General features: G+C 38.9%; 1 protein-coding gene across 1 annotated transcript in view; it reads right to left on the minus strand.

The window, feature by feature from the left end:
- The window catches only part of LOC124775480 (peroxidase-like), a 42,778-nt gene extending 16,051 nt beyond the window's left edge, over window positions 1–26,727 (minus strand). The window contains exons 1-4 of the mRNA XM_047250316.1: window positions 26,370–26,727; window positions 18,529–18,726; window positions 7,965–8,091; window positions 1,657–1,807 (exon numbers count right to left, since the gene is read on the minus strand). Coding sequence (XP_047106272.1) covers window positions 1,657–1,807; window positions 7,965–8,091; window positions 18,529–18,726; window positions 26,370–26,727 — 834 coding nt within the window. The remainder of the gene's footprint in view (window positions 1–1,656; window positions 1,808–7,964; window positions 8,092–18,528; window positions 18,727–26,369) is intronic.
- Window positions 26,728–27,360: the final 633 nt, after the last annotated feature.

The raw sequence follows: 27,360 nt of genomic DNA on the forward strand, positions 1-27,360 counted from the left end.
AGTATTACACATTTTGTCTTTTGAAAATAAGTACTGACCAGCTATTGTGCCTCATAATTAATGTTATCATACACTTAGTTTTGGAGCTGTGTTCTATGTCTGTCATGATATAGCAAATATGTCACCATATTTCAGTTGGCTGTCTTCAGGTTAATTGACATTAAGGTTTATTTATTTATTTACTGAACTTAGAAATAACTGAAAGTTATTAGCACATATATAGTAACTTTCAGTGGGACAGGTCAGCTGAGTCATCACGGAATTATGATAAACATAGTCTTACTAATTCTTGTGGACCACAATGCTACAGCCTTTATAGTTAAGACATTATTCAGAATTTTAGGAACTGTTACAAGAATGTAAGTTACTGGCACAAGCATTACACATCACTTGTAGTTAAAAAAGAACTGTTTTGGGTTTGAAAAGCAGGACTGTAGAAATTACAGTGTGAAAAGTTATGATAAACTCATACCAAGGAATCATGCAAGAGAGCCACCATTAATGCCATAACATTTTAGTTTCCCAAATAGAACTTTAACAAACAATGAAAATTCCAGAATGGAATGTAACAGCATTATGAAAAGGATAGTTGTTACTCACCTTATAGCAGAGATGCTAAGTCGCAGACAGGCACAGCAAGAAGACTGTCAGAAAGTGAGCTTTTAGGCAACAAGGTCTTTGTCAAAAACAGACAAAACACACACACATTACCTTAGTCTCTGGCTGCAGATGCCAGAGACCATGGTCATATGTGCATGAGTTGCATTTGTGTGAGAGTGTGTGTGTGTGTGTGTGTGTGTGTGTGTGTGTGTGTGTGTGTGTGTGTATATTATCTATTTTTGACAAAAGTCTTGTTCATCAAAATCTCACTTTCTGACAGTCTTTTGTTGTGCCTATCTGAGACTCAGCATCTCCACTCTATGGTGAGTAGCAACTATCTTTGTCATAAAACAGAATTTTATGGTAGATGTATGTAAAAGACATAGCAAGTTCACAGGATACATCTACAGGATACTCTTTGTTTGGTTAAAGTAGTTTTAAAATGGTTTTCTCTGTATGACACTATTATTGTACACCCTACAGGTTGTTTTTCTAGCACTCAATTTCACTATTATTGTATCTGGAGCACCTACTGCTAACTCTTTGTTTCACCAGTATGTGTATTGTTCCTTGGCTCACATATTGCAAATAATGATGTATATAACTGATGTTTTAGAAGCCATAACCACCATGAAAGTAGGAAACCAACCACTGTTGTATTATATACAGAATGAGTATGCCAAACAGAAGTGAGCTTAGCCAAATGTGTAAAAAATTGTATTATTATTAAATATGGTTCCAGACTGCTAAAGTGACTTCCGGGTGTTTCATAAGATGATGGTTTTTTTTTACTGAAAATTTAGTAAAAACATTCTTATTAATCTGAAGAGCAGTAATGTTATTTTTTAAAAAAATATATCTGAAACTGTAAAGTCACATTTGACTGCAGATCATAGGTGAAAATCAAATCAAATATTGCAGTTCTCAATTAAAAATAACTTTATTAAACATTAGTGGGATTATTCTTGTCAAAATTCATATAACAACTGCAATGACAGTTTTTATGTTTATAAAGGTAACTGGAAAGTAAAAGAACAACAAATATTAATGTCTCACCTCTTTGTCAAAATTTTCATCATCTTTGCGACATTCTTGAGAGACTGCTCCAATTAGAATTTCATCAAATTCCTTAGTTACTATTGTTGGTCTGTTATAGAAGTCACTGAGCACAAGCTCTTTATTGATTTCACGACCTGCTGTCATTAACCTGCAAAACATTGCTTTCATATGAGGTGTAATATAGTGTTACTGGTCTTCTTATGCTACATATTTATACTGTTATTCGATCTACAGTACTGTTTTCATTTTGTTTACGAAAAAACAAAGTAAATTAATTTTTCAATAAATGAGAGGTCTAATAGGTACATCTGGCACCTAAGGATGAATATTAGGCGTGTGTGTGTGTGTGTGTGTGTGTGTGTGTGTGTGTGTGTGTGTGTGTGTGTTTGAACAGAGACAGGAAAATTCCACAAATGGAAGCAGAGCCTGCAATAATGGATACAAGGGAAGGTTTCACCCTGTGTGTGTGAACAGACAGGAAAATTCCACGAATGGAGGCAGAGCCTGCAATAATAGGTACAAGGGAAGGTTTCACGCTGACATAAGATTGCAAGGATAGCAATGAAATTTTATTTTTGTTCTATTGGTACATGTTGTACAATGATGTTAACTTGTTCAATGGAATAGTTTTGTTCATACCACTTAAAGAAACCATATTGTATATGTTTCACATAAATGAATAAACTGGAATATACTCCTTTCTATAAAAGCTTTGTTTTGGATGTGACTTCAAGCAAAGTTCATGAAGGTTTGTAAAAGAATTTGCACCTTTATTTTTAACAGTTAAGAAATTTTTAAGTGAATCCAAACATGGCGCAAACTCTCATGAAGATGATTCATGTCAAGAGCTTCCTAAAACTCATTTTATAAATACACTTGTTAAGGTAATAGTCTGCCACATACAATGCACTGATTTTGAATTTGTGGAAATAAATGGACAGGAAAAATAAAAGGTACTGCACATAGTAATGAATAAAATTCATCAGAATGGGATGGCATTCCTAGTGCTGGCACTAAGACGTGCTAAAAGAAATCTCAAAGCCTGTCACTTACCTTATTAACTGCACCAAAAATGGCTGTGCTCAAGCCACTGTGTGGAGTGGGAAGTAAAGAATAAATCTCAATTTATAAACTAATATTGTTGACCCTCAGTTTTAAAAAGATATTTGAATGTGTTCTCTAGTCTCAGCCTGGTTTTGGGAAACTTCTAAGATGTCTACAGCAGCTACACAGTTCTTTTATGAAGTACCCTATACTTCCTGCCAGACCAGCAGATGCAGACTACAGTCATCGTTACAAATCTGACAAAACCTTCATACGCAATAAACCATATGTTATTTCTAAGAAATCTCAAGCCATGTAACATTGGTGCTCCACGTATGAATCTTTTAGAGGAATACCTGATGCACCTAAGGCAAATAAAAAAGAAATCATATAAAATGTATGATAAGATTATAAATTTTCAATTCTATGATGAAAAAATAAAAAAAAAAAACTCCTCTTATGCCATGATGACTCCTATCACGTTATATTCAGTCCTTTTGAAAACATTCATTTCCATTACTTACACTAAGGGCTCACATTCTGTTTCATAAAACTGGTTGACAATGGGAAGTCCTTACAAAATCAGTATGTGGGCAAGTGTTATCCTGTTGGAAATCACTCCCTGGAATGCTGTTCATGAATGGCTGCACAACTGGTTCAATCACCACACCCCAGACCATAACTCCAGATGTAGATTCATTGTGTCTTGCACTCACAGTCAGACAGATTTGTTGCAGGCCCTCTACTGAACTGCTTCTAATACATGGCCACCACTGGTACTGAAGCAGAACCAGCTTTCATCAGAAAACACTACAGACCTCCACCATGCCCTCTAATGAACTCTCACTTGACACCACCGATGTCGAAAATGGCGATGGTTTGGGGCCATTGAAATGCATGCTACAAGGCGTCTGGCTCAAAGCTATCCTTGAAGTAACCAATTTGTAGCAGGTAGCTGTGTCACTGTGGTGCTAACTGCTACACAAATCGCTGCTGAAAATCCAGTACGATGTGTCAGGGCTATACACTGAACATTGTAGTGCCATGTGTCCATCTGGAGCCCGGTCTTTTTGGTGGTCAGGCTTGTGAGCTTTAGGAAGCATGTAGAAGGTGGGAGGGGAGGAAGTGTTGGTGGTGAAAGGGGGGGGGGGGAAGAGGGAGGGAGAGAGAGAGAGCGAGAGAGAGAGAGAGAGAGAGAGAGAGAGAGAGACAGCAGAGATGTTCTGGGATGGACAGTCTGGGAGAGCTGGTGGAGTCCCACTGCTAGATAATCCCTAGGTTTCACAACCGCAGAGGAGGAACCTTTGTCAGTAAGGAGGATTATAAGGTTGTGTCAGTTTTAGGTTGTTCTTTCTGCAGCTGTGGTTAGGGGCCAGTTGAGGGTGGATCACAACTGGATGAACAGAAGAGTAAACTGAGCGAGGCAGGGCTCAGTATTGGTTTTGGATTGAGCGTGATGGGTATGATTAAAGGTAAAGAAATGTTTACACATAGGGACTGGGAGAAGGAGAGGTCCTTAAGGGAGTGCAGCAAAAGGTAGGCCTTAGAGAAAGACTGATACTTCCATGGGAAGGAAGCTTTTGGAGGACAGATTCATGAGTGTTGCACGTCTGTTTAAGTTCTAGGTTCTGTAGAGTGGTGGGAGTAGTATCTTATGAGTTTGTGGTAAATTTAGTAGGTCTGCAGCAATGCAGTTCGGTAATGTGGACTTTGTTTGCCCATTCTCTGCTGCCGCGCATGCACGGTTCTCACCCCCTCACGCTTTCTTTCCTCTCCGCCTTATGCGCGAAAGCACCATCCTAGGTGACGTGGGCTTTAGTATCTGTACACTGATTCCAGTTGTGACTCACTGATATTGCAGTCACATGACAGTACAGTTTTTCATTTTGTGAAGTGCAATATTTCACATTTCTGAATGTTTAAAGTAAGTTGCCAGTCTTTGTACCACTTTGAAATGCTTCAAATGGCTCTGAGCACTATGGGACTCAACTTCTGAGGTCATTAGTCCCCTAGAACTTAGAACTAGTTAAACCTAACTAACCTAAGGACAGCACACACATCCATGCCCGAGACAGGATTCGAACCTGCGACCGTAGTGGTCTCGTGGTTCCAGACTGCAGCGCCTAGAACCGCACGGCCACTTCGACCGGCACCTCTCTTCAGACAGTATTTCATTATTGATAAATGCATCATTTTCTAAAAGTCTGAGGTCTCTACTAATAATGCCTGCAAGCTCTTTAATATACAGGGTGTACATAAAGTTCAGTTACACTTTCAATTATTTATTGCACAAGAACTAAACATTGTACAGTTGTCATGCATATTGCATTTTGAAGAGAAACTCTGAAAGTTTTTTTACGAACATTTGATGTGTGAATCATGAATGACCCAACAGATGTCAATTCAGTAATTGAATTCTTGCCATACCCATCCCAGCATGGCATTGTCGACTGTAGCAGTCACTTCCCGTGTTCTCTCCCGGAGCTCTGCTACATCATGTGGTAGAGGCAGTACATACACCAGATCTTTAATGTGTCCCCATAGAAGAAAGTCATACGGAGTGAGATCTGGTGATTGGGGAAGCCATTTCATGAAACAGCTGTCCCCTTTTGTAGCACGGCTGATTCATTGATGCTGCAACTCTGTGTTCAGATACCCACGAAAATGGGGTGGAGCCCCATCCTGTTGAAAGATGAATGGAGAGTCTGATTGAATCTGAGGCATCAGCCATTGCTGCAACATGTCCAAGTAGGAATACCCAGTGAAAGTGTTCTCGGCGAAGAAGAATGCCCCGTACAGTGCTCAATGTGACAAGGCACATAAAACATTTACCTTAGGGGAATCACCCTCAAATTCAATGCATTTGTGTGGATGCTTTGCACCCCAGATTTGACAATTATGCCTGTTCACTTTCCCATTAGTGTGAAAAGTGGCTTTGTCACTAAAAATTAACTGATCAACAATGCCATCCCCATCCTCATTCAATTGTTGCAACTGTGGACAAAACTCAAAATGGTTGTCTTCGTCATCGTCATTGAGATTCTGCACTAGCTGTAATTTGAATGGTTTCATAGACAGCTTCTGTCACAGGACATTCCACACTATCATTGGAGCCATTTCGAGTTCATGGGATGCATGATGCACTGATTTCTTAGGATTCCTTATGCATGTCTATCGTTCACGCTCCACATGCACTTCACTCAAACTGGGGCATCTACTTCTCTTTGCTGGGCACAAGCAACCCATCACAGTGTATTTGTTGTGCCAGTAATAAATGGCCTCCCTTGTTTGTCGCTTCTTACCGTACTTGGTTCTAAACATCTGTTGAACAGCTGTAGCACATTTGTTTTTGATGAACTCCAATACACAGAAAGCTTGCTCCACACCTGAACTCTCCATATTTGTGACTAGCACTGACTATCAACAAATTACCAAACTACGCTGTAGTGGTATGGGCGGGGGGAACATTCAGGGTTACTCTTCAAAATGACAAATGTATGAGATCTGTACAATGTTTGGTTCTTGTGCAATAAATAATTGAAAGTGTTCCTGGACTTTATGTACACCCTGTATAACATGAACAGTAAATTTCCCAATTCTCTTTCATGGGGCATATCTGAAGTTATTTCTACATCTGTCAGTCAGTTTCCATCCAAGGTAAAATATTGTGTCCTCCCCAGCAAGAAATCCTCAGTCCAGTCACAAATCTTGTTTGATAACCCTTATGATCTTATTTTTGCTAGTAAGAATATGTATGGTACTGAGTCAAATGCATTTCAAAAGTCAAGAAACACTGCATCTATCTCACTGCCTTAATCTGTGTCTTTCAAGACATGTTGTGAGAGAAGTTTTAGGTAAGTTTCCCATGGTCTCTCTTCCTGGAATCTGTGCTTATTGGCACAGAGGAGGTCACTCTGTTTGAGAAACCCCATTTTGATTGATCTCAGTATTGTTCTAAGATTCTACAACAAATGGATGACAAGAGTATTGGGCTGGAATTTTGTGGAGCACTTTTGCTACACTTCTTGTAGATCAGTGTGATCAGTGCTTTCTTCCAACTACTGGGCAAAGTTATTTGTCCACGGGATCTACAGTAGATTTATGTTTTAAAGATGGGTTCACTCAACCACAAATTCAATATAGAATTTGATATGGAGTCTACTGAGCCACAGAAATTTGTTGAGTTTTACCTATTTCACTTGTTTTTAAACACCACTGACACTTATACCTCTGTTACTCATCTTTGCACTGGTGTGAGAAACACATTAAGGGAATGCCCATAGATTTCCATGTGTAAAAGAACATTAGAAAACAGAGTTTGATGTTTCTTCTTCCGCTTTGCTACTCTCAGTTACAGTCCCTGTCTCATCCATATTGTCTGGACAATAACTCTGGTTACACTAACAGCCTTTAAATAGGACCTGATGTTCTTTGGCTTTTAGGGAGATTCATCAGTAATATTATATTATGGACTTCACACACTGCTCTCTTGACAGCCAAATATGTTTCATTCAGCATCTCTTTACCTATAGCCTTATGTTTTATTTCACACTTATTTTGTAGTGGTCTCTTGTTTCCTTATAGTGACTGTATACCATGGACTACCCCTCTCATCATTAACTATTCTACTAAGAACATTTTTCTTCAGTGATAGACATTGCAAGTAAAGTTAACTCAAGACACTGGCAAATTATCTGTCTATCAAGAACTGCAGACATTTCTCCCCCCTTGCTGATCAAATTACAGCTAAAAATGTCTCTTTTACCTCCAGAGCTGCATTTGGCATCACATAACTGAATATTGTAACATGAACTGCAGTAGCAACATGGTTATGGAACCACAGAAAATTTATACACCTAAATGTAAGCCACAATATGAAGATTAAACTAGGCATTATGGGTATTTTTTCCATATAGAAAATTTGTTACAGAAGCATATTATTGTTAAGGACATAATTACGTAAGCAGAATTGCAATGAAAGTTAAAAACCATTTTTTGTGTAAGTGGTAATTATAAAAATGGGAAATCAAAAACATTGCTTATCTCTTAAAAATGTAGCATAAATGGCATCAGCGCAACAGTCTGCATTATCAGCATTGCTATTCAACAAATAGTTCCAATACGTTCCAACCACAAAAACAACTAATGTAGCATTATTAAGGGAAAAACTACTGTTGAATGTTATTGAAAACTAGCATGTTATTGATGGTCTCAAATGCAAATGTTAAAAATGTCTAGAAATGTTTATATACAGTACATACCTTAGAATTCCATGTGCAATTGTGTGAAGATACCTGAATGCCACAGTGGTAAATTCGACAAATGTGCCAGGACACAATTTTTTATTATATTTGTATGCATGGAAGTGCTCTTTAAATGCGTGTTTTCCTATTGGGAGAAATAATTACTTTGGTTATACTGATAATGCAAAACATTTTTTAATTCATATGTTAAAATATAACAACTGGGAGAACTAACAATGATGTTATAATATGCAATATCAAACATGAGTTATTCATTCCTGTCACTAACTTATAATAGTACAAATCTGCATGACATGTACACATACACTCCACAAACCACTGTGAAGTCCATGGCAGGGGGAACTGGGTACTTCCCACTGTACCAATTATTAGGGCTTTTTCTCATTCCACTTACGAATGGAGCAGGGAAAAATGATTGTTTGACTGCCTCTGCAATTCTCATCCTCACAATCCTTATGGGAGTTGTAGTATATTTCTATCATCATCATTTTAGGCTAGTTCTTGAAGTTTGGTTACTAGACTTTCTCGCAATAGTTTCAACCTATTTCAAGTGTCTGCCAGTTCAGTTTTTTCAACATCTCAGTGACACTCTCCCATGGGCCAAATGAACTGACTGTTTGTGCTGCCCTTCTCTGTATATGTTCAATACCAACTGCTAGTCCTATCTGGTGTGGGTGCCATACACTACAGCAGTATACTAAGCTGGGTTGCATGAGTGATTTGTAAGCAATCTCCTTTGTAGACTTATTGCAAATCATTAGCATTCTACCAATAAACTGAAGTCTGCTACTTGCTCTACCCCTGACTCAGCCTATTTGATCATTCCACTTCATGTGCCTATTAAGCGTTACATCCAAGTATTTGTATGAGTTTACAGATTCCAACTGTGACTCACTAATATTATATTCATAGTGTACTATGTTTTTTTTTTTTCATTTAGTGACACACATAATATTACATTTTTGAATATTTAAAGCAAACTGCCAATCATTGCACTACTTTGATATCTTATTGAAGTCTGACTGAATATTTGAAGACCTTTGTTCAGACTGTACTTCACTGTGGATAACTGTATCACCTGTGAAAAGTCTGAAGTTACTATTGATACTGTCTGGACGACCATTAACATACAACACGAACAGCAAGAGACCCAACACACTTCCCTGGGGTAGACCTGAAGTTACTTCTACATCTGCTGATGACTCTCCATCCAAGATAATATGTTGCAGCCTTCCTACCAAGAAATCCTCAGTCCATTCACATATTTCTTCTGATAACTCATATGCTCATGCTTTGGATAATAAGCATAGGTGTGGTACTGAGTCAAAAGATTTTCAAAAATCGAGCAATATTGCATCTACCTGACTGCCTTGATCCACGGCTTTTAGGATGTTATGTGAGAAAATTACAAGTCAGGCTTCACATTATCTGTACTTTTGAAATCCATGCTGGTTTGCATGGATAAGGTTGTTCTGTTCAAGATATGTCAGTATGTGTCAGCTCATAATATGATTCTACAGCAAATGTCTGTCAAGGATATTGAACAGTAGTTTTATAATGTACTTCTGTTACTGTTCTTTTATACAGGTGTGACTTGTGCTTTCTTCCGGTTTTTTGTTCAAGGAGTCTATGATACATTATAGCTAATGCAAGGGCTAACTCAGCTGCAAATTAAATATAAAATCTGATAGGAATTACATTGGGCTCTGGGGCTTTGTTTGAAAACAGAGTTAAGCATGTCTGATTTTGCTTTGCTACTCTCAGTTTCAGTTCCAGTCTCATCCATGAGTGACTGGACACTAACTTATGGTGCCACTGACAGCATTTACATGTGACCAGACTTTCTTTGGGTTTTGTGAAAGACACTTTACAATATTTTGCTGCAGTAGTCACTGAAGGCTTCACGCACCGCTCTCTTGACTGCCAAATGGGCATCTCTATCTATAGCTCTATGCTTTGTTTTACACCAATTGTGCAGTAATATTATTTTATTTTATTTATTTATCCATCCATAGACAATAAATATTGTATGGATGTTGTCCAAAAGTACACGTAAATTTATGGAAAATAATTTGAGCAAAACGAACATATAAAATTTTACATTAAGTAGTACAAAGAATAATACATACAAAATTGTACAAAAAATGTACAAAGAATAATACTTGATATAATAGAGGGAAACATTCCACACAGGAAAAATATATTTAAAAACAAAGATGATGTGACTTACCATACGAAAGTGCTGGCAGGTCGATAGAAACACAAACAGACACATACATACACACAAAATTCAAGCTTTCGCAACAAACTGTTGCCTCATCAGGAAAGAGGGAAGGAGAGGGAAAGACGAAAGGAAGTGGGTTTTAAGGGAGAGGGTAAGGAGTCATTCCAATCCCGGGAGCGGAAAGACTTACCTTAGGCGGAAAAAAAGGACGGGTATACACTCGCACACACACACACACACACACACACACACACATACATATCCATCCACACATATATAGACACAAGCAGACTGCTTGTGTCTGTATATACAAATACTTTCAGAAATGACTTCCTGACACTTAAATCTATATTCGATGTAAACAAATTTCTTTTCTTCAGAATTTAATTTGTGTCTCATTGTCTTTCCATAGAAGTAAACTGAATGTAGTGTTTTTCAGAATTTCTTGGAAACACCAGATGTCATTCTTCCAAATAAAATCACATGTGAATAGTTATTGTCTAGCTTGTAGGGTGCCTAGTTTTTCCAACATCATGATCCATAAAACTCTTAATGAAGGAGAGCTTTTTGGAATGTCTCACATTATGTTTAAAGTAGCGCAAGCCACCACTGCAGGCTACTCATGTGAAAAGTATGCTAACAAAAAATTGACACAATGCTTATCCTCTCACACTGATCCTCCTTTTATATCATCCAGCTGCTGCTCAGAAAGACAAAACACAAAAGACTGAAGTTAAGCAGAATTTGAATCCATAAGTCTCAGTATTCTGATAAATTACACCAGTGGCTAATAATGTACTCTTTTGGTTTGTCCTTGACTATCTGGGGATTTGTTATTTCCTGCCTGATTTCTACTGGCAACTTGTTATAGGATTTTACAACAGAATATAAAACTCAATTCTGAACTCTAGAGAGGAATGGTTATTCGACACGTAAATGATTTTTACTTATATTTCCTTCTCCATCAGTTCATCACAGTCCATTTGAGTCATATGATCATAAGCTTTCATTGATCATATAATGATCTGTCCAGGTAAAATAAATATTGTAACAATGGAGCCTGCTGTAAAGCAGTGAGAAATTGTGAAGATTGTGTGGACTCTCTATACTTATCTTTGCCACTATAGTAATTCCTACATAAATTTAAGCTATGACTGTGTTTCTAGCAGAGTATTAAAACCCTGGATTGACTTTATTAGAGTACCATTAGCCTATATTCCTAATCAGTACATGACAAAGGGCATACACCCTGACAGATTTTAATATGCTGTTGTAACAGCCATCCATAAAAATGAAGATAAGCAAAACAACTCTAATTATACTTTAATGTCTGCATTTGCATCCTGCAATCCTATACACACCTTAATCTGACTTGCATGAAAGCAGTATATGATGCATGAACTTGGAATGTCTCTAAGAGCCAGTCAGTATGTCAAGTTAAATGCAGTGTGCTTGGAGTATGATGACCGAACAAGCTCCTAGCACAGCTGCTATGGTCTTCAACTTTACACTTTACTAAAAAAGCTATCCATTTGTTTCTAGACTAATAACATAACATTTCCTATATTTAAATCAATAATTAATAAAAAGTGAACAACACCTTTTCCTTTGAGAAAGGAACAACAGGTTATAAGCGCACATGCTTTAAAGCAATTATGAAATACAAAAAAATTAAAATGTAGTTTGCTAATTTTTGATATTTGCTTTTACTCATAGCAAAATATCTCGTATCTCGTTTGGCTCGCTGGGTGATATTCATTTTTACAATATGAGAAGGAGAGCCTGCAGCACTTTTTATCTTGATGTTAAATGCCTTAAACCATCTGTAGCTGAGCCCATAATAGGGGGTGGGGAGGGGGGGGAGGACATTCTGGGTGATAAAAAACAACAATTATAAATAAAAAATATAAAAGGTTACTCCATCTTGTATACAAAGAATAAAAACGAGTAAGAAAACACTTATTAAAAATGAGTATATACATTATTTACTTGTTCTTTGACCTAATAACATTTTTCATGATTTCTTTTTCCTATTTTGTTGTTCTCAGTGACTACACACAAATCTGCTATAGTGAGTCTGGCAGAACAAAGACAGTGATGTATGTGGAGAGAGTAGGACGTTAAGAACAGTAAACAGTGATTAGATCATAGTATTTAGAGACAAGTTACAGGAAGAGAACTGGGGAGAAATTTATAGACCAGACTGTGTAGATCAATTTAACTGAAACTTCGTGGCAAACTAAAACTGCATGCTGGACTGGGTCTCAAACCTGGGATCTTTGCCTTTCGTAGGCAGAGCTGCTGCCTCCTCTGATCTGCCACATATATATTATAAGTAACTTAATATTTACTTGACCTCACTGGTATTCTTCAAAGTAAATATATTCCAAAATCTGTAAATATAGAGTGTTATTTACAGTAACTTACAGCTTTATAACAAACACTGCCCCATCCCATGTTCTTTTCAGTCCCTAACATTAGCTATTCAGATGATTTGTTGAAAGAGTGGCTAATGAGGTATGTTTTTAATTTTCTTTTTACTAGTAGGAATTCCAAATTTCGTGTTTTGCGTTGTGGTGACACCACAGCACACTTAGCTGTGGTAAGTGGAAGAAATCACAGTGAATGATAATATGCATCTTTGCTGTGTCAGCGTAGTTTCTGTTGTTATGTACAATTGTTGTTTAGTTTTCTATGATTTACCTTTTACAATGCTTGTTGGAATAAAGTTCATTACTGGATACTGAATGACATTTATTGTGAACACTAAAACAAGATAGCATTCCCATAGTGGTGACCCCAGAAAAAGAAAAGAAGCAAATGATAGCAGGGAAACAATTTGAAAGCTAACTCTTCAATGAGTTTCACTTCTGTGTGGCTGCAAATACCTGCACACTACAAACTACCATCCAGTGAGCAATGGAATGGTAGAGGGAGTCCACCATACACTCAAAATGACCCTTATGCACAGTTCATCGACGTGGTCAGACGCATTGCCACTGCTTCTAATCAGTTTGAGAATGGCAGTGAACGAGGACTTCCAGTGTTCACCAACAGAAATGGTACATGGCAAACAGTTGAGGGTTCCAGGACAATTGACCTTCCCAGCACCCGCACAACTTGACTGTTACAGAGCTTAGCACCCAGTTTGCACAGTAACTTGGTCTCAGAATGAGGTACATGCAGCATATCACACCTATCAGACATGGAGTGACTGGCATTTGTGCACAAAGACTTAGCAAAAACAACCCATGTGTGGCTCAGAAATTATACCCTGTGTCCTCCCCCTGATTCACCATACTCAGTAAAATACAGAGTAATCACACCTGGGGGCACACTTTCAAGATCAAAAAAGATGGTAAACAGGAGAAGGTGTTGATAAAATAACTCAAGCCTGCACATACCAATGAGGGTACATTCCATTAGCATAGCACAATATTGCACTTCAAGAAGGAGGCGGAGCCTTTAGCACTGGTAGAAGGCACCAAAACACCTACTTTGGGTCAGGAACAATTTTCATGTGCACCAGCCTTTTTCTAAAGAACTGAGAGGCAGATTAAGTGCTAGTTCCCTCACATACTGGGAGCACCCAGTTTTTTTTTTAAAAAAGGAGGGGGGGGGGGGGGCTGGTGCAACAACAGCATAGTACACTTTGCCATGACAAGTGGATGAAATCATCTTGGATGATAATAAGCATCCTTGCTGCTGTCAGCATAGTTACTGTTGTTATCTACAGTTGTTAGTTTTCTGTGCTTCGCATTTTACTACGCTTGTTGAAATAAAGTTCATTGCCAAATACTGAATGGCATTTATTGTGAACACTAGAACAAGATAGCATTCCCTTAATGTTAAACAGGAGCATTTTTAAACATCTTCCCATGAGTACCTAACTCCCTTGTGAACGCTAGGAAAGGAGGTTTTGGCTGCATGAAAATTATTTTTGTATCTTGTACTGTGACTGTGTGAATCACATTTCAGCTGAAACTGACTTTTAGGACTCCATTAAGGATGAAATGTATTGGGAAGTGATTGTAAGAATTCCAGGATCCTTAGGCTTCTGCTAGACATATGGTTATTTGCATTTCATAATATGCTTATGCCCACTTCTGCTGAATAAACAGTTTGTTTACATTGGGGGCATTGCTCAGAATATAATTCCGTATGGAAAAAGGTAGTGAGAATACGAGAAAGGGGCCAACATTTTTTCTTCATCAGCACAATGAGAGATGCTTCTAAGGGCATAATATGCTGAACTAAGCTTTTTCATTTGTTTATCTGTGTGTTCAGTCCATTTCAACTTGTTATCAAACTGGACCTCAAAGAATTTTATGTAGTTGTTTCTTTCAGTGTATGACCATTCACGTCTATGTCTGGTAATGGTTGATCTTTATTGTTGGTTCGAAATTGCATAATATGAGTGTTAATGAGATTAGTGGAGACAAACTGTTAGCTGTGACCCACATGTAGCCAACTTCACCTATTGTCTGAGCTGTGACTGTTATGATTGCATTTGGAATCATGATTAGTATGCTTGTGTGATCAGCAAACATAATAGTTTTTGAATCTCCCTTTAAACTCACTGGAATACATTTATGTAAGTTAGAAACTGCAGTGGGCCCAGTGCTGGAGATACAGCACTTCACATGTTATCTCATCCTGAGATTAGCTTCATGCCTCAGATACAGTTAATTAATGAGATCCTCTGTCTTCTGTTTGAGGGTAAAATTGCATCCATGCAAGAGGGATGCATTAATTCCATAACTCTATAGTTTCCCAAGTAGAATTTTGTGATCTTCACAACCAAAGGCTTTGGCAAGGTCACAGAATATACAAACAGAATAATTTTTCTTGTTTAACTTTGAAAAGAGTACATTTGTGAAGTCTTGCATCACATTCACTGTGGAGAATGTTTTATGAAATGAGAAGCAGTAGATAAGTTGTGGTTGGTTAAATGAGTCAGTATTCTAACATAGGCCACATTCTCAGCCACTTTTGAAAAAACTGGAAGTGTTTGCTTATTTCCAGTTTTGTAGGTGGGTGTTACTACAGTTTATTCAAGTCATTCAGAAAATATGACCTGAGTAATTTATTGATTATTAAGCTAGCTTCATGGTACTTTTCTCAAGCCATCACCAAATTTTAATACTCTGCTAGAAACACCATCACAGCCAGCAGTTCTACTATTTTTAGTGATCTGGCGAATTCTGTAATCTCCTTAGGGGTTATATTTTTGAAATTAAAGTCTCTTGGTGGTGCATGCAGTGTCTGCACAAGTAAATAAAATGCATCTCTATCTGTTTGTTTATTACTGGGTGTGATGTTTCTTCCACTGTGCAGAAGTAATCATAGAATTTTGTGGCCAATAATTTGTAAATGACACAATTTCTGGCAAAACTATTTTCTCAGAACTCTATTTCATTTGAGTCACTATTTTAGTTTGTTTCTCATTTAAAATTGTTCCAAACAGCTTTTCCTTATTCATTTTGAGCATTGTATGTGAGTTTTGCTTTTTTGATCACAAATTGTAGGAGTTTACAAAAGTGGTATTGATGGAGTTTCAAATCTTGACTACTGCTTGTTCTGTGAACTACAGAGAGCTCTGTCATCTTAACACAAGATAATTTCATTCCAGGAGTTAATCATCCCTTATCCTAACTTGTGTTCAATTTTGTGCTTGTATCTTTTGAGGGAAAACAAGTATCAGAAGAATTGGAAAACACTGGTCTAGGACAGATACTGCTTTGGTCATAGTCTGGACACTTCTGGCAATTAGCTGTACAATTAGCCTCCTACTGGAGGCATTCAGATGTAAGACATGCCGTAAGTGATGTAATCATGTGAGGAACAGTGCAACAGTCACAGTCATGTATGAGATTCCCTTTTCCCTGAGTGATTTTCCAAGATATGCATTAACATGCCCCACAGAATGTTTCATCTAGGCCTTATCACACTACTCAAAGAATGACCCTCTGCAATATACCTGACATTATCCACAATTGTTGCAATTTGATTACATAATTTAGACAAATCATAATTCTTGTACATTTACTGATATGTTGCATTAAAAGTATGAAGCATAAAATATAAATAAATTTACGTAGATTTGAAAATCTACTTCATTCATAATCATCTTTTGTGTGTTGCAATTCTTCTTATTTCTGTGCTTGTGAAGAAAATTTGAGAGGAATCTGCCTTATGCAAGATGCAAAGATGTCTCGCATAAGGCAGAATTCCTCTCCAATCTACTTTAGTTGTGTTCTGGAAAGTTATTTAAATTGTAAAAGGAGTAAACACTTCTCACCCACACATGACTGCCAGTTCCAGCAGCTCAGTAGCTCTGGTCCGAGCTGTTGGAGCTGGCAGTCATGTGTGCTTGTGGTGTGCCTGCTTGTGTGAAGCAATCACATCTCATGCACTCATGACTGCCAATTCCTGGAGCTCAGCAGCTCTGGCCCGAGCTGATGGTGCTGGTGGTCATGTGTGCATGTGGTGCCCTTGCTTGTACTTATGAATGGCATGTGTTTGTCTTTTCCTGATGAAGGGTGTGGCTGAAAGCTTATGTGTAAGTGTCTTTTAATGGTCCCTGTCAGCAACTTAACATGAATCTTTACATTAAGTAGCTATCTATCTTTGCTTGACTTTTGTGATAAAAATCCATTCTCATTAACCCAAGGAGATAATAGGCAAGGATCAGTGGCATTTAATGTCCTACTTACAAAGAAGTCATTATAGGTGGAGCAAAGCTGAAATTGATAAAGAATAGTGTAGGAACTGGCCAGGTTCTTTTAAAAGGAACATACAGGCATTTTGTTTCTGTGATTTAGGAAAATCACAGAAAACCTAAATCTGTGAAGTCAAATGGGGATTTGAACTGGTATACTTCTGATTGTGGGTCCAGTGTTTTTCCATTGCATCACCTCACTTGGTATTAACCCAAATGAACACAATACATGGCATTCAGTATTAGAACATTAACACAAAGCCACGGTTTCTTTACAGGAGACATACCGCCACAAATCTGATGTACCACTTCCATCCATGATGTTTTTTTCAATAAAGATTAAAATCAGCTGTTTGCCCAAAGGCATGAATAAAACCACAAAAATTGAGTTTTCTTCATTTCCTTCTACAAACTCAAAAGCAAAAATAAAAATATTTGCGTTTATTGCAGTATTAATAGGCCAAAAATTTATTACATACATCTCAGGCTTGTCTTAGTAACAGTATGAATTCAAATGTTGATGGTGTTGAGAGAGCAAACAGCCACAAATTTATTTTAAGTTCTGTTTAAAAACGTACTGTTACCGGTTTTGAATAATTACAATTCATTGTCAGACAGCTTTCATGCTTTCATTAGAACATGTGGTGCATTTTTTATTGATTAGTTGTCCTAAAATGTAAATAGTACATAATTATAAGCATGCCACACAGATGGCTGTGTTACACATTTCCATTGGGATGAGACTTGCATAAAATGTTGGTCTGGAGTTTTTGTTGTAATAGTTTTCATCCAACAGATGATGTTCATAGTTTTTGCCACATTCTTATTGTTGCACACATAAATCTGTATTATTGAGAATGTCATGAAAACTACGAATATCATCTATTGGATGAAAACAATGAAAACAAAAACTCCAGACTGACATTTCATGTAAGTCACATCCCAATGCAAATCTGTAACGCAACCATCAGTATGGCATGCCTATAATTAAGTATTATTTATATTTTAGGACACCTAACCAATAAAAAATGCACCACATGTTCTAATGAAAGCATGAAAGCCATCTGATGATGAATTGTAATGATTCGAAACTGGTAATGGTATCTTTTGAATGACGGAACTTAAAAGAAATTTGTGGCTCATTGCTGTCTCAACACCATCAACATTTGTCTTCAAATAACAACCACAGTCTCCAACCATGTCATCATATGACAAAATTGCATAAAGCATGAACTGATACTGCAGATATGAAAAATAAGCACGAGAAATGCTCCATAACCAGTCGTTAAAAATAAATTTTGTGTTTATAATCAATAACACATTTTGGAATCTTAACCTGATATTCATTTATGAACATAAGTCAAATAAGCACAATGTCCTGAGATGTTCTACATTTTGTCCTTTTTGCATTATCTTGTTACCGCTGCTTTCAAAATGCATCACTACAAAAAACAGGTTAGTGACTCTATGGAGCATACATTTTGTTCTAACTGCCACTGAAACAGCCTTATCAAAATTTTAAAAAAATTGTATATGAAGTTGTGTAGCTACTGTTCTGCTGCTTTCTTACATAGGACAATCATTAGAAATTCTATAAATTATTTTTTTCTACTCACCTATCAAAATTGGCAACATTTCTTCATATGTGATGTGTTGGAAAATAGCAATCAGAATCCGCCTTGCTTGTTGATAGAGTTGTTCATCTTTCCAGTGACGATTTAACTTAGCAAGAATTTTTGCTATTCGGTTATGTTCTCGTAAGAATAGCACATGTATAGCACTTCTCAGAGGCTGCTGATTAGTACGAGGATCAGCTGTAATTTAATTGTATAAATTGAGAGTTTGCAGTGAAATGCAACAATAAGGAATTATTTATTTATGAACTGGGATCTTGTTTTCAAATTTAAGACATTGCAAGCATAAAACAATAAAATGCAAAAATTATATGTTATATAAAGTTTCCACAGAGCTATTCCATTTTTTCAGTACTTCCCAGTGAATTCTGTATTTCTGTTTATGTCAATAGTACATTCAGAGTAATCATTAATCAAAGCTTATGTGACTTGTAGCAAAAACATTTTGTTACTTTTTATTACCTAGCAGCAGAGTTAGATCTCAATATAATGCCACACATACATCAGCTGAAAATTTATTTTACATTCTAAATCTAAATTAATGCTCCACACCAAACTTACAAAGTGTGAGAAATGATATAAATATTCTGCACCACAGGCACCCATCACTCTCCCTCCTTTTCTGATCCATTCTCCTGTATAATAACATAATCAAATTGATAGTTTCACTGATGACGTTTTTAATTTAATAACCATCAGGCATCATTAAATGTCATACATACATTGTAATTGTATTGTGATTTTGTGATAAATCAAAAATATAAGAATAAAATTACCAGACTATAAAATTTAGAACTGTCATCAGGAATCAGAGAATCTTAGTGCAGTTTTATATGATATGCATAACTAATAATAATACGAATTGTTGCTGACAGGAAATTTGCAATTTCAGCAATAATTAGAAGTATAGAAGATGAAAAAGCAATATGTTTGACAATGCTGTTCAAAAATATTTTGGTAATAACAATCCCTCCCAACCTCAAAGAAAGTATACATTCACACGGTAGGGTTACAAAATTAGCATGTTTTGTGGAGTGTTAGCTGAGACACAATAATTGTTTCAGATATGTTCTGATAGTGACTGATGAAACAGAACCAAGAATACACATTGGAATGTCCAATGCTATACTATCAGATGGGATTCTTGATCCATGACACTACTAGCTAATTTAAGCACATGGAGCAGGAATTCAGAATTTAGATGTTTGCGCCAATTTCGAGTTACATAATCCAGAGAGATCAACAACAGAACTCTTCATATCTAAGCTTTTAAATATGCTAGAAGATCTTTATAGAGAAAAATGGGATAACACTGTTAGTAGTTGCTGATTTTAACATTGATATCACAAGTGAAAGTAGTGTAGTGTCATGGAATAGTAAAGAGTTGGAAACGTGGAATATTGTCAAAGTTTTGTTGCCTATGCCAAGAGCCAGAGGCAGTAGGTTAGCTAAGAGGACTGCGCATGTATCAGAATGTGTCGTCACGCAGGGGCAATGGCCTGGTCACACAACAGGCGAGAGAGAATTGCTTAGCACGTGGGTTTGTGTTAGACGGAGACTTTCGTAGAGTGCAAGACAGAGGTATAGTGTCAGCTGTATTGCATTTCACAAATTCATGTAAGTCTGCCGTAACAACACGTAACTCTGTCGCAAGAACACATAAGGGGCGAGTATGACAGATAAGTCAGCAGTATAAGTAAAACGAATGCGTTCATTACAAACGAGCATGACGTCAGGACGTCGCTCGTACTTCCTTTAAATATGCCAGCTTTGATAGCAACAAGGCACTCGCAGTTAGACTTGCAGTTAGATGTGTACTGGGATGCTGTGTAGCGCTCAGCTCGGTGATCGACATGTTAATCTTTATTAAGAAGATGTTGCAGTAAGGGCGGCCCATCCAGCAGCAGACGTGAGGGGACAGTACCAGCTCTGGTCCTATCTGCTGCCGCTGTCAATCATCAACCCAGGACTAGCAGACATCACGGCAGATTCGCTCGCCGCCAATGCTGACCACATCAGTGAGCCGTTGTTGAGATTGTGCGGGGCCTAGGCCCTGTGCATCGGCCATCACAAACGGGTGTGCCGATGACGCTGGGGGACTGCAGCCCGTTCCGCCCGGCCACCACAGACGAGCCACCAGAAGGAGCAGAAGAAGACGAGGTGGGATAGAGTACACTCCGCACTACGAGAATGCCTCTCGTGCTGACAGTGCCGGGACTCCAACCCGGAGCCTCTTACACGTAGCGGCTTGCTGTCCGCAGCCGAGCCGGCTAGCCAGCTGCCAGCCACGCACGGCCAAAGTACGAAGTAAGGACATTCCTTCGCTACATCACAGCATGCGGCACTGCGCTATCAAGACTGTGCGGCCCGGAGCTGGTGTCATCACTGCGAGTCAGCGAGGACTCGGGGAAGGTCGTTGATATCACCAAGCTCAGCCAGCCTGTGTTACGCGGGCCACATTGTACTCGGCAGGAATAAAAGTGTTATGAATTAATAATGTTTCTTTGCCATTTCTTATGCGTCCACAGTCATTTCCCAGCATCCTGACAACTGGAGAGGTCACCGCTCGGCCATCACCGCTCGGCCATCACCGCTCGGCCATACAGTCCACCGTAGGCGCCTACAGATTTGATGTCAGAAGTGCTAGCGCCCACCACTTACAGATTTGACACTACAGTTTATTGATTCAATGGAGAGACATCATTTCAAACTGAAGTTTCTTTTAAAAAATCTAACAGAAAAAAAGTCATCAGCAAACAGTATCAGCAACATTTAAACTAAAATTATGTATATGAAGATGTGTGTAAATTCTGCATGTATTCAGGTGTCTCAGATCACTGTGCATTCTTTGTTGAGCTGCAACAGTAGGACAGGTACATTTTAGCTATGAAAACCCATATTAGAAGCTGCTTTGACAAGAAAATTTGCTCAGGTTTAGTAATATAGCGAATGAGAGAAAATGGCCTTTTGATCACAGTGCTGACATCTGCAGATTTTAGAAAATTCCCGAATTGTTTTCTCGATGTCTAATGAAACATTTTCTACTAGACCCTGGAACAATAAAGTAAGAAATAAATTCAAGTGGCTCATGGATCATGCAGGGCATAAAAATTTCTTGTGTAAGGAACAGATACAGAGAATTAAAATATAATAGAAATACCTATTTCATTTAATATGTTAGAGTGCATAGATTATATTTAAAATGGTTGTCAAAGCAGGAAAACTATTGCAAAATAACATGATAATTTCAAACGATAAAAATATGATAAAGATCATGTGACCAGTTATTAAATCTGAATGAGGTGTGAAAGCCTGTACCATAACAATTTCAAAAATTAACCTCAAAGGGAACACTATTGCAAGTTCAACTCAAATACCAGAGTGGTTCAATGGATTCTTTATAATTATAGCATTGTCTGATGTCAATGTACCATACCATATTATTACAACAAAGAAAATCCCTTTAGCCTCGATGGAAATTCTGAATACCATACAAAATGCAATCTTAGCATTAAATAATGGAAATCTTGCAGGTTGGAATGGGATTACACAATTACACTCCAACTAGATCAATAATTAATCAACTTTTTGCAGAAGGCTGCTTCCCAGATGTGCTAAATATTCCGGTGTAAAACTACTTTGTAAAAAATGGTCAAAGGAGGTAATGGAAAATTATTGTCTTATCTCAATTCTCCGATTCATATCTACAATATCCGAGAAAGTTGCTGTTACTCAAATCCAAAACTTCATTTCAAAGTAATCCATTATCCTAAACAATCAATTTTCTTTTCAACAAGGAAAAAACACTATAAATGTGGTAGACTAAACAGTTTTCTTGATCAAGTAAGCACATCATCATTAGATAAGAGCAATAATGAGGCAGGAATCTTCTGTGACCTTTTAAAAGCTTTTGATCCTGTGAACCATGTCTCTCTTATTTAAAAACTTGATAAACATGACATTAGAGGCAGTGACCTGTAATGGCTAAAATCCTACTTGTGGAACAGCAAGCAAAGAATTATCACTACTTTAAATGGGCAAAAGATTATTCTGACTGGAAAACAACATTTCAGAATGTCCTACAAGGCTTCATGCAATGTTCACTAATGTTTCTGTTCTACATGAACGATTTACCATTAAACATCAGCTCTCCATCAGTTCTGTGTACAGATGATACTTGTGCTAGCTAAAAATGAGGATGCAGAAACAATTCCTGAATCACTGATCAATATCCTCATTACCTTAGAAGCTTTGGTTTCAGCTAATTGGGTTGAATCTAAACATATGATGTGATTCAAAATCAAACAGTCAAAATGTGAGAATATTAAAAATATTCACAAAAGCAAAGTTACAAAAGAAATCAAATTAGTTAAATTCTTAGGATTAAACTGGGATAAAAATTTGATTTGGCTGGAATACATTGAGTGTCTAACTAAAACACTAGGCAGTAGTGCACTTGCAATGCAAATATTGCCAACTGCAACTTACATAGACACATTAAAGGTGGCATGTATAAGTTACTTTGAATCAGTGATTATGTATGGTATTGTTTTTTGGGGAAACTCAGCTAAAATAGTAATGATACTAAAGGTATGATATATGTGGATGGAATATGTGACTGGTACATCACAGAGAACCATGTTACCCATTATTTAGAAAACTATAAATATTCTCTCTCCCATTCCTATATATTTATGAGATTATTTTCATTTTATGTACCAAACAGGAAGCATTTGAGAAAAATTATTTTGGTCACACACATGATACAAGAATCAAAGAAAAATTTGTGATTCCTACCCACCATCTAAAACTGTATATACAGGCTCTTCAATAGATGAGTTTGAAAATTTATAATGAATTAAAAGAGAGCAAGTCAATGCAGATGAAGTTCGCTCCACTGAAGAGGAAGCTATACATGGCACTGGTACTGAAATGCCATCACTCAGTGGATGAATTTGTAGGGGTAATTACACTAAATAAAAGAAAATGTTTGCATGCATTTTATATTGGAAATAATCACTTTTATTATACTGCATGAACACAATACAAACATACATTAATGCGGCAAATGAAACACTGTTGTTTTCCCCAAAGAACCTCATTCGCAAAGAGAGTGTTTCAGTGTCCTGTCGACTATCGACTTGTCATTTCCACATAACCCTCCCACCCCCTGAAGTGCGGAGCACCAGGTATGGTGGGGTACTTAAACTTCACCTCTCGGCCTGCCCGAGTGCGAATAGTGCAGGTGTGGGTGCTGCTCAATGATTCCGCTGATGCATTAGGTCCCATGATGTGGAGCTCCAGTGGGTCATAGCTGTCTGGCTCTGCGAAGGTTGTGGGTTCATTGTGAGGTTTGTCTGAAGTTGCCTGAGAGATTGCAGCCGGTGCTGTCATTGTCCAAGTGGGTTTTACCTGCTCAATTGAAACATTGGTCAGCTTTCCCTGGTGGAGAATATCCATTGTGTGTGTGCCCCATTCTAGCACTTGCTATGGTCCGATGTACAGCGGCTGTAAAGAATGACATACCAGGTCTGTGCAGAGCATGGTGTGAGAGCAAGTATCGAGGGACTTGTGTATGAACACTGGGTGCTGCACGTAGCATCTCTGCCTGCTTCCTCATTTGTTGCAAGAGGTGGGGTAGTTGTGTGTCATCTGGGATAGGAACTGGTGCAAGGAATTCTGCTGGAACACGTAGTGGTTCTCCATTTACTAACTCTGCCGAGGTGCAACTGATGTATGTTTTTAATGCGGTCCATAATCCCAGCAAAACCAATGGCAAAGCTTGAGCCCATGAGTCCTCGTGGCACATCAGCGCAGCCTTTAAAGTCCGGTGCCACCTTTCCACCAAACCGTTGCTGGCTGGCTAGTTGTCCAGTTTTGTTGGAAGATGCAGAGCTTCAACAGTTCTTGGAACAGTGTCAACTCAAATTGGCGTCCTTGGTCAGTGGTAAGGAAAAATGGACACCCAAAACAAGCTACCCAAGTTTCCAAGAATGCACGCACAGTAGTCTCTGCAGAAATGTCCCTGATTGGTGTAGCCTCTGCCCACCGTGTGCAACGATCCACTGCTGTAAACAAGTACCTGTAGTCTTCTGAAGGAGGGAGAGGTCCGACCAAGTTAATGTGTATATGCCCAAAACATGCTGTTGGAGTTCGGAATTGTCCTACTGGAGCGTGAACCTGGCATCCCACTTTGCTACATTGACACTGATAGCAGCTTGGGCCCACTCCCGTGTCTCTTTCTTGACAGAAGGCCACACAAAACAGTCCAACACTAACTTCACTGAGGCACTGGTTCCTGGCTGTGCCAGGTTGTGAATGCCGTAGAACACCTTTTATCAGAACTGGGGAGTGATGTATGGGCGTGGTCCAACCATAGAGGTGTCGCACCATACCTTAAATGGCTGCAGGGGGCGTCCACAAGTTGTAAACATAGGCCAGTGGATGATTCGACCATCAAGGACTGCAGCTGCGCATCTGAAGCCTGAACCCTTGCCAATTCAGAATAATCCAACATTGGACTTCCCCCTTAATGCGCAAGAAGTATCCTGCCACAATGTTGTCGGCCCCATCGATGTGACGTATGTCTATCGATTACTGGCATATAAACTCGATATGGCAGGCCTGATGTGGGGAACATGCATCACTGATTTTATAGAAAGCTGCCATGAGAGGTTTATGGTCAGTGTATATGGTGAACAGTCTGCCCTCAATGAAAGGGTGGAAGTGCCTGACACTTTCATACATTGCAAGGAGTTCCCTGTTGTATGCACTCCAATGAGTTTGACCCATCTGTACCTTTTGTGAGAAGAAACTTGGTTGCTGCCACTGACCCTTCAGTCTCTGGTGGAGTGCTGCACATATTGCAACTTGGCTTGCATCCACTAATAGGGCTAGCTGAGCTCCTTGTGTGGGATGTGCGAGCCCCACTGCATCATGCAGGCTGTTTTGCAGTGCCTTGAAGGCAGAGTCCATCTCGGGTGACCATGGGAGTGAGTGCTTGCCAATTTTCTTCTGTCCAGATAAGGCACTGTTCAATGGTGTCTGGATAGTTGCTGTTCCATGCAGGTGGCAACGATAGAAATTTATCATTCCTAGGAATCGTCAGAGATCATGGTAGTTTTGGGACCTTGGTAGGGTAACAACTCCAGTTGGAAAATGCCCTGAGCTGACACCTTATAATCCAGGCGGGTCACCAAGGATTCCCCAAACATGCACTTGTCTTTGTTAAGTGTTATTCCATGAGCACTAAGCCTGCTTTGCACCTCATTTATGTGTTTCTGATGGTCATAAATGTTCTCAGAAAACACCAGAATATTGTATAGATAAGAGAAACAGTATGGTAGTCCTCTTAGCATGCTGTTCAGAAACCATTGCCATGTTTGGGCAGCATTTTTCAGCCCAAATGGCATCACCAAAAATTCAAACAGCTTGAATGGGGTTGTCACTGCAGTCTTTGGCACGTCCTGCTCTGCCATTGGGATCTGATTATAAGCCTTACTGCAATCTAAATCACTGAATATGGTCATCCCAGCCAGTGAATGGGTGAAATCCTGTATATGTGGCACAGGGTATCTATCCGGAACAGTTTGGGCATTCAAAGCTCAATAATCACTGCACAGGCACCATGACCCTTTCTTTTTATGAGTAAGGTGCAGAGGAGAGGACCATGGACTGTTGGATGGCTGTATAGTTCCTTCTTGCAGCATCTTAATGAAAACGGTCTTGGTTTCCCGCAAGCTATCAGGTGCAAGCCTGCAAACATGTGAGGAAACTGGTGGGCCTGGAGTTGTATGGATGTGGTGCACCATCTCATGCTTCACCCTGTTCTTTCTTGTTCCATGTCGTGGCTTGAGTGTTGCCTTTGTGGTTGAAACAGTGGGAGCCTGTTGTTGTAACATCAACAGATGTTATTTGGGCCATCTGCAGGTCAGACTCCTTCATTGCTATGGTGTCCTCCCAGGTGGGCACGCTGAGGTTGTCTACTCTTGGGCATGCATGAGAGGGCAGATGTCCTTGTATTCCCAAGATAACCCATCCATTGGTATAATGGACAAGGTGTGACTTGTGTAACTCCATGGGCAATGCATGCTTTGCCTGGAAATCAGCACCTAGTTTAGGCTGGTCAATATCTGCCATAACAAAGGTCCAGTTGCATTTTTCTGGTAGCAGAATGTCCATTGCCAGTGTTTCCTGTTCATATATGTGGATGACTGAATCGTTGACTGCTTTCAAAGTGGTCTCTTAGGCATGCTTGTCTGAAGGAAAGAAATTTACAGGCAGAGTGCTGACATCTGAGACAGTGTCGACCAAAAACATCCATCCCGTAGAGCAATCAGGAACAAAAAGTCTTTGTGAAGCCATGTACCTGACAGCTGTGGGAGAAGTTGACCGCTTAACATAGGCTCACGCTGAAATGGGGGTGCCCTCCTTCCATGCTCTGTGAGTTTAGCACAGTTGCTTGTTGTCACAGTCGGCTGCACCTAAAGCAGGCCATGGGATGCATTTGGGTGCGAGCACAAAACGTTACACTTCGTAGCTTGCACACCGAAATTCTGGTGGAACCAGTAATAACAGGTGCCGTTGTTTACGCGACAACACGGCAGGTGCATTGGCTATCGAGGACGCGTGTGTGGCAGCTGCCACAACGTCACGTGGCTCTAACTGCTGCGGCTGGGCAGTCAGTTGATCGATGGCACTGCGAGGAGATCGGAAATCTTCAGTCGCGTCTGGTGCTCGTTGTATGGTCGTGGTGGCACAAGTTGGAGGCGCCGTGTCAATCAGCTCCGGCAGTGCTCGGTGGGAGTCATTAGC

The sequence above is a fragment of the Schistocerca piceifrons genome, chromosome 1, assembly GCF_021461385.2.
Source record: "Schistocerca piceifrons isolate TAMUIC-IGC-003096 chromosome 1, iqSchPice1.1, whole genome shotgun sequence".
NCBI classification, from domain to species: Eukaryota; Metazoa; Arthropoda; class Insecta; order Orthoptera; family Acrididae; genus Schistocerca; species Schistocerca piceifrons.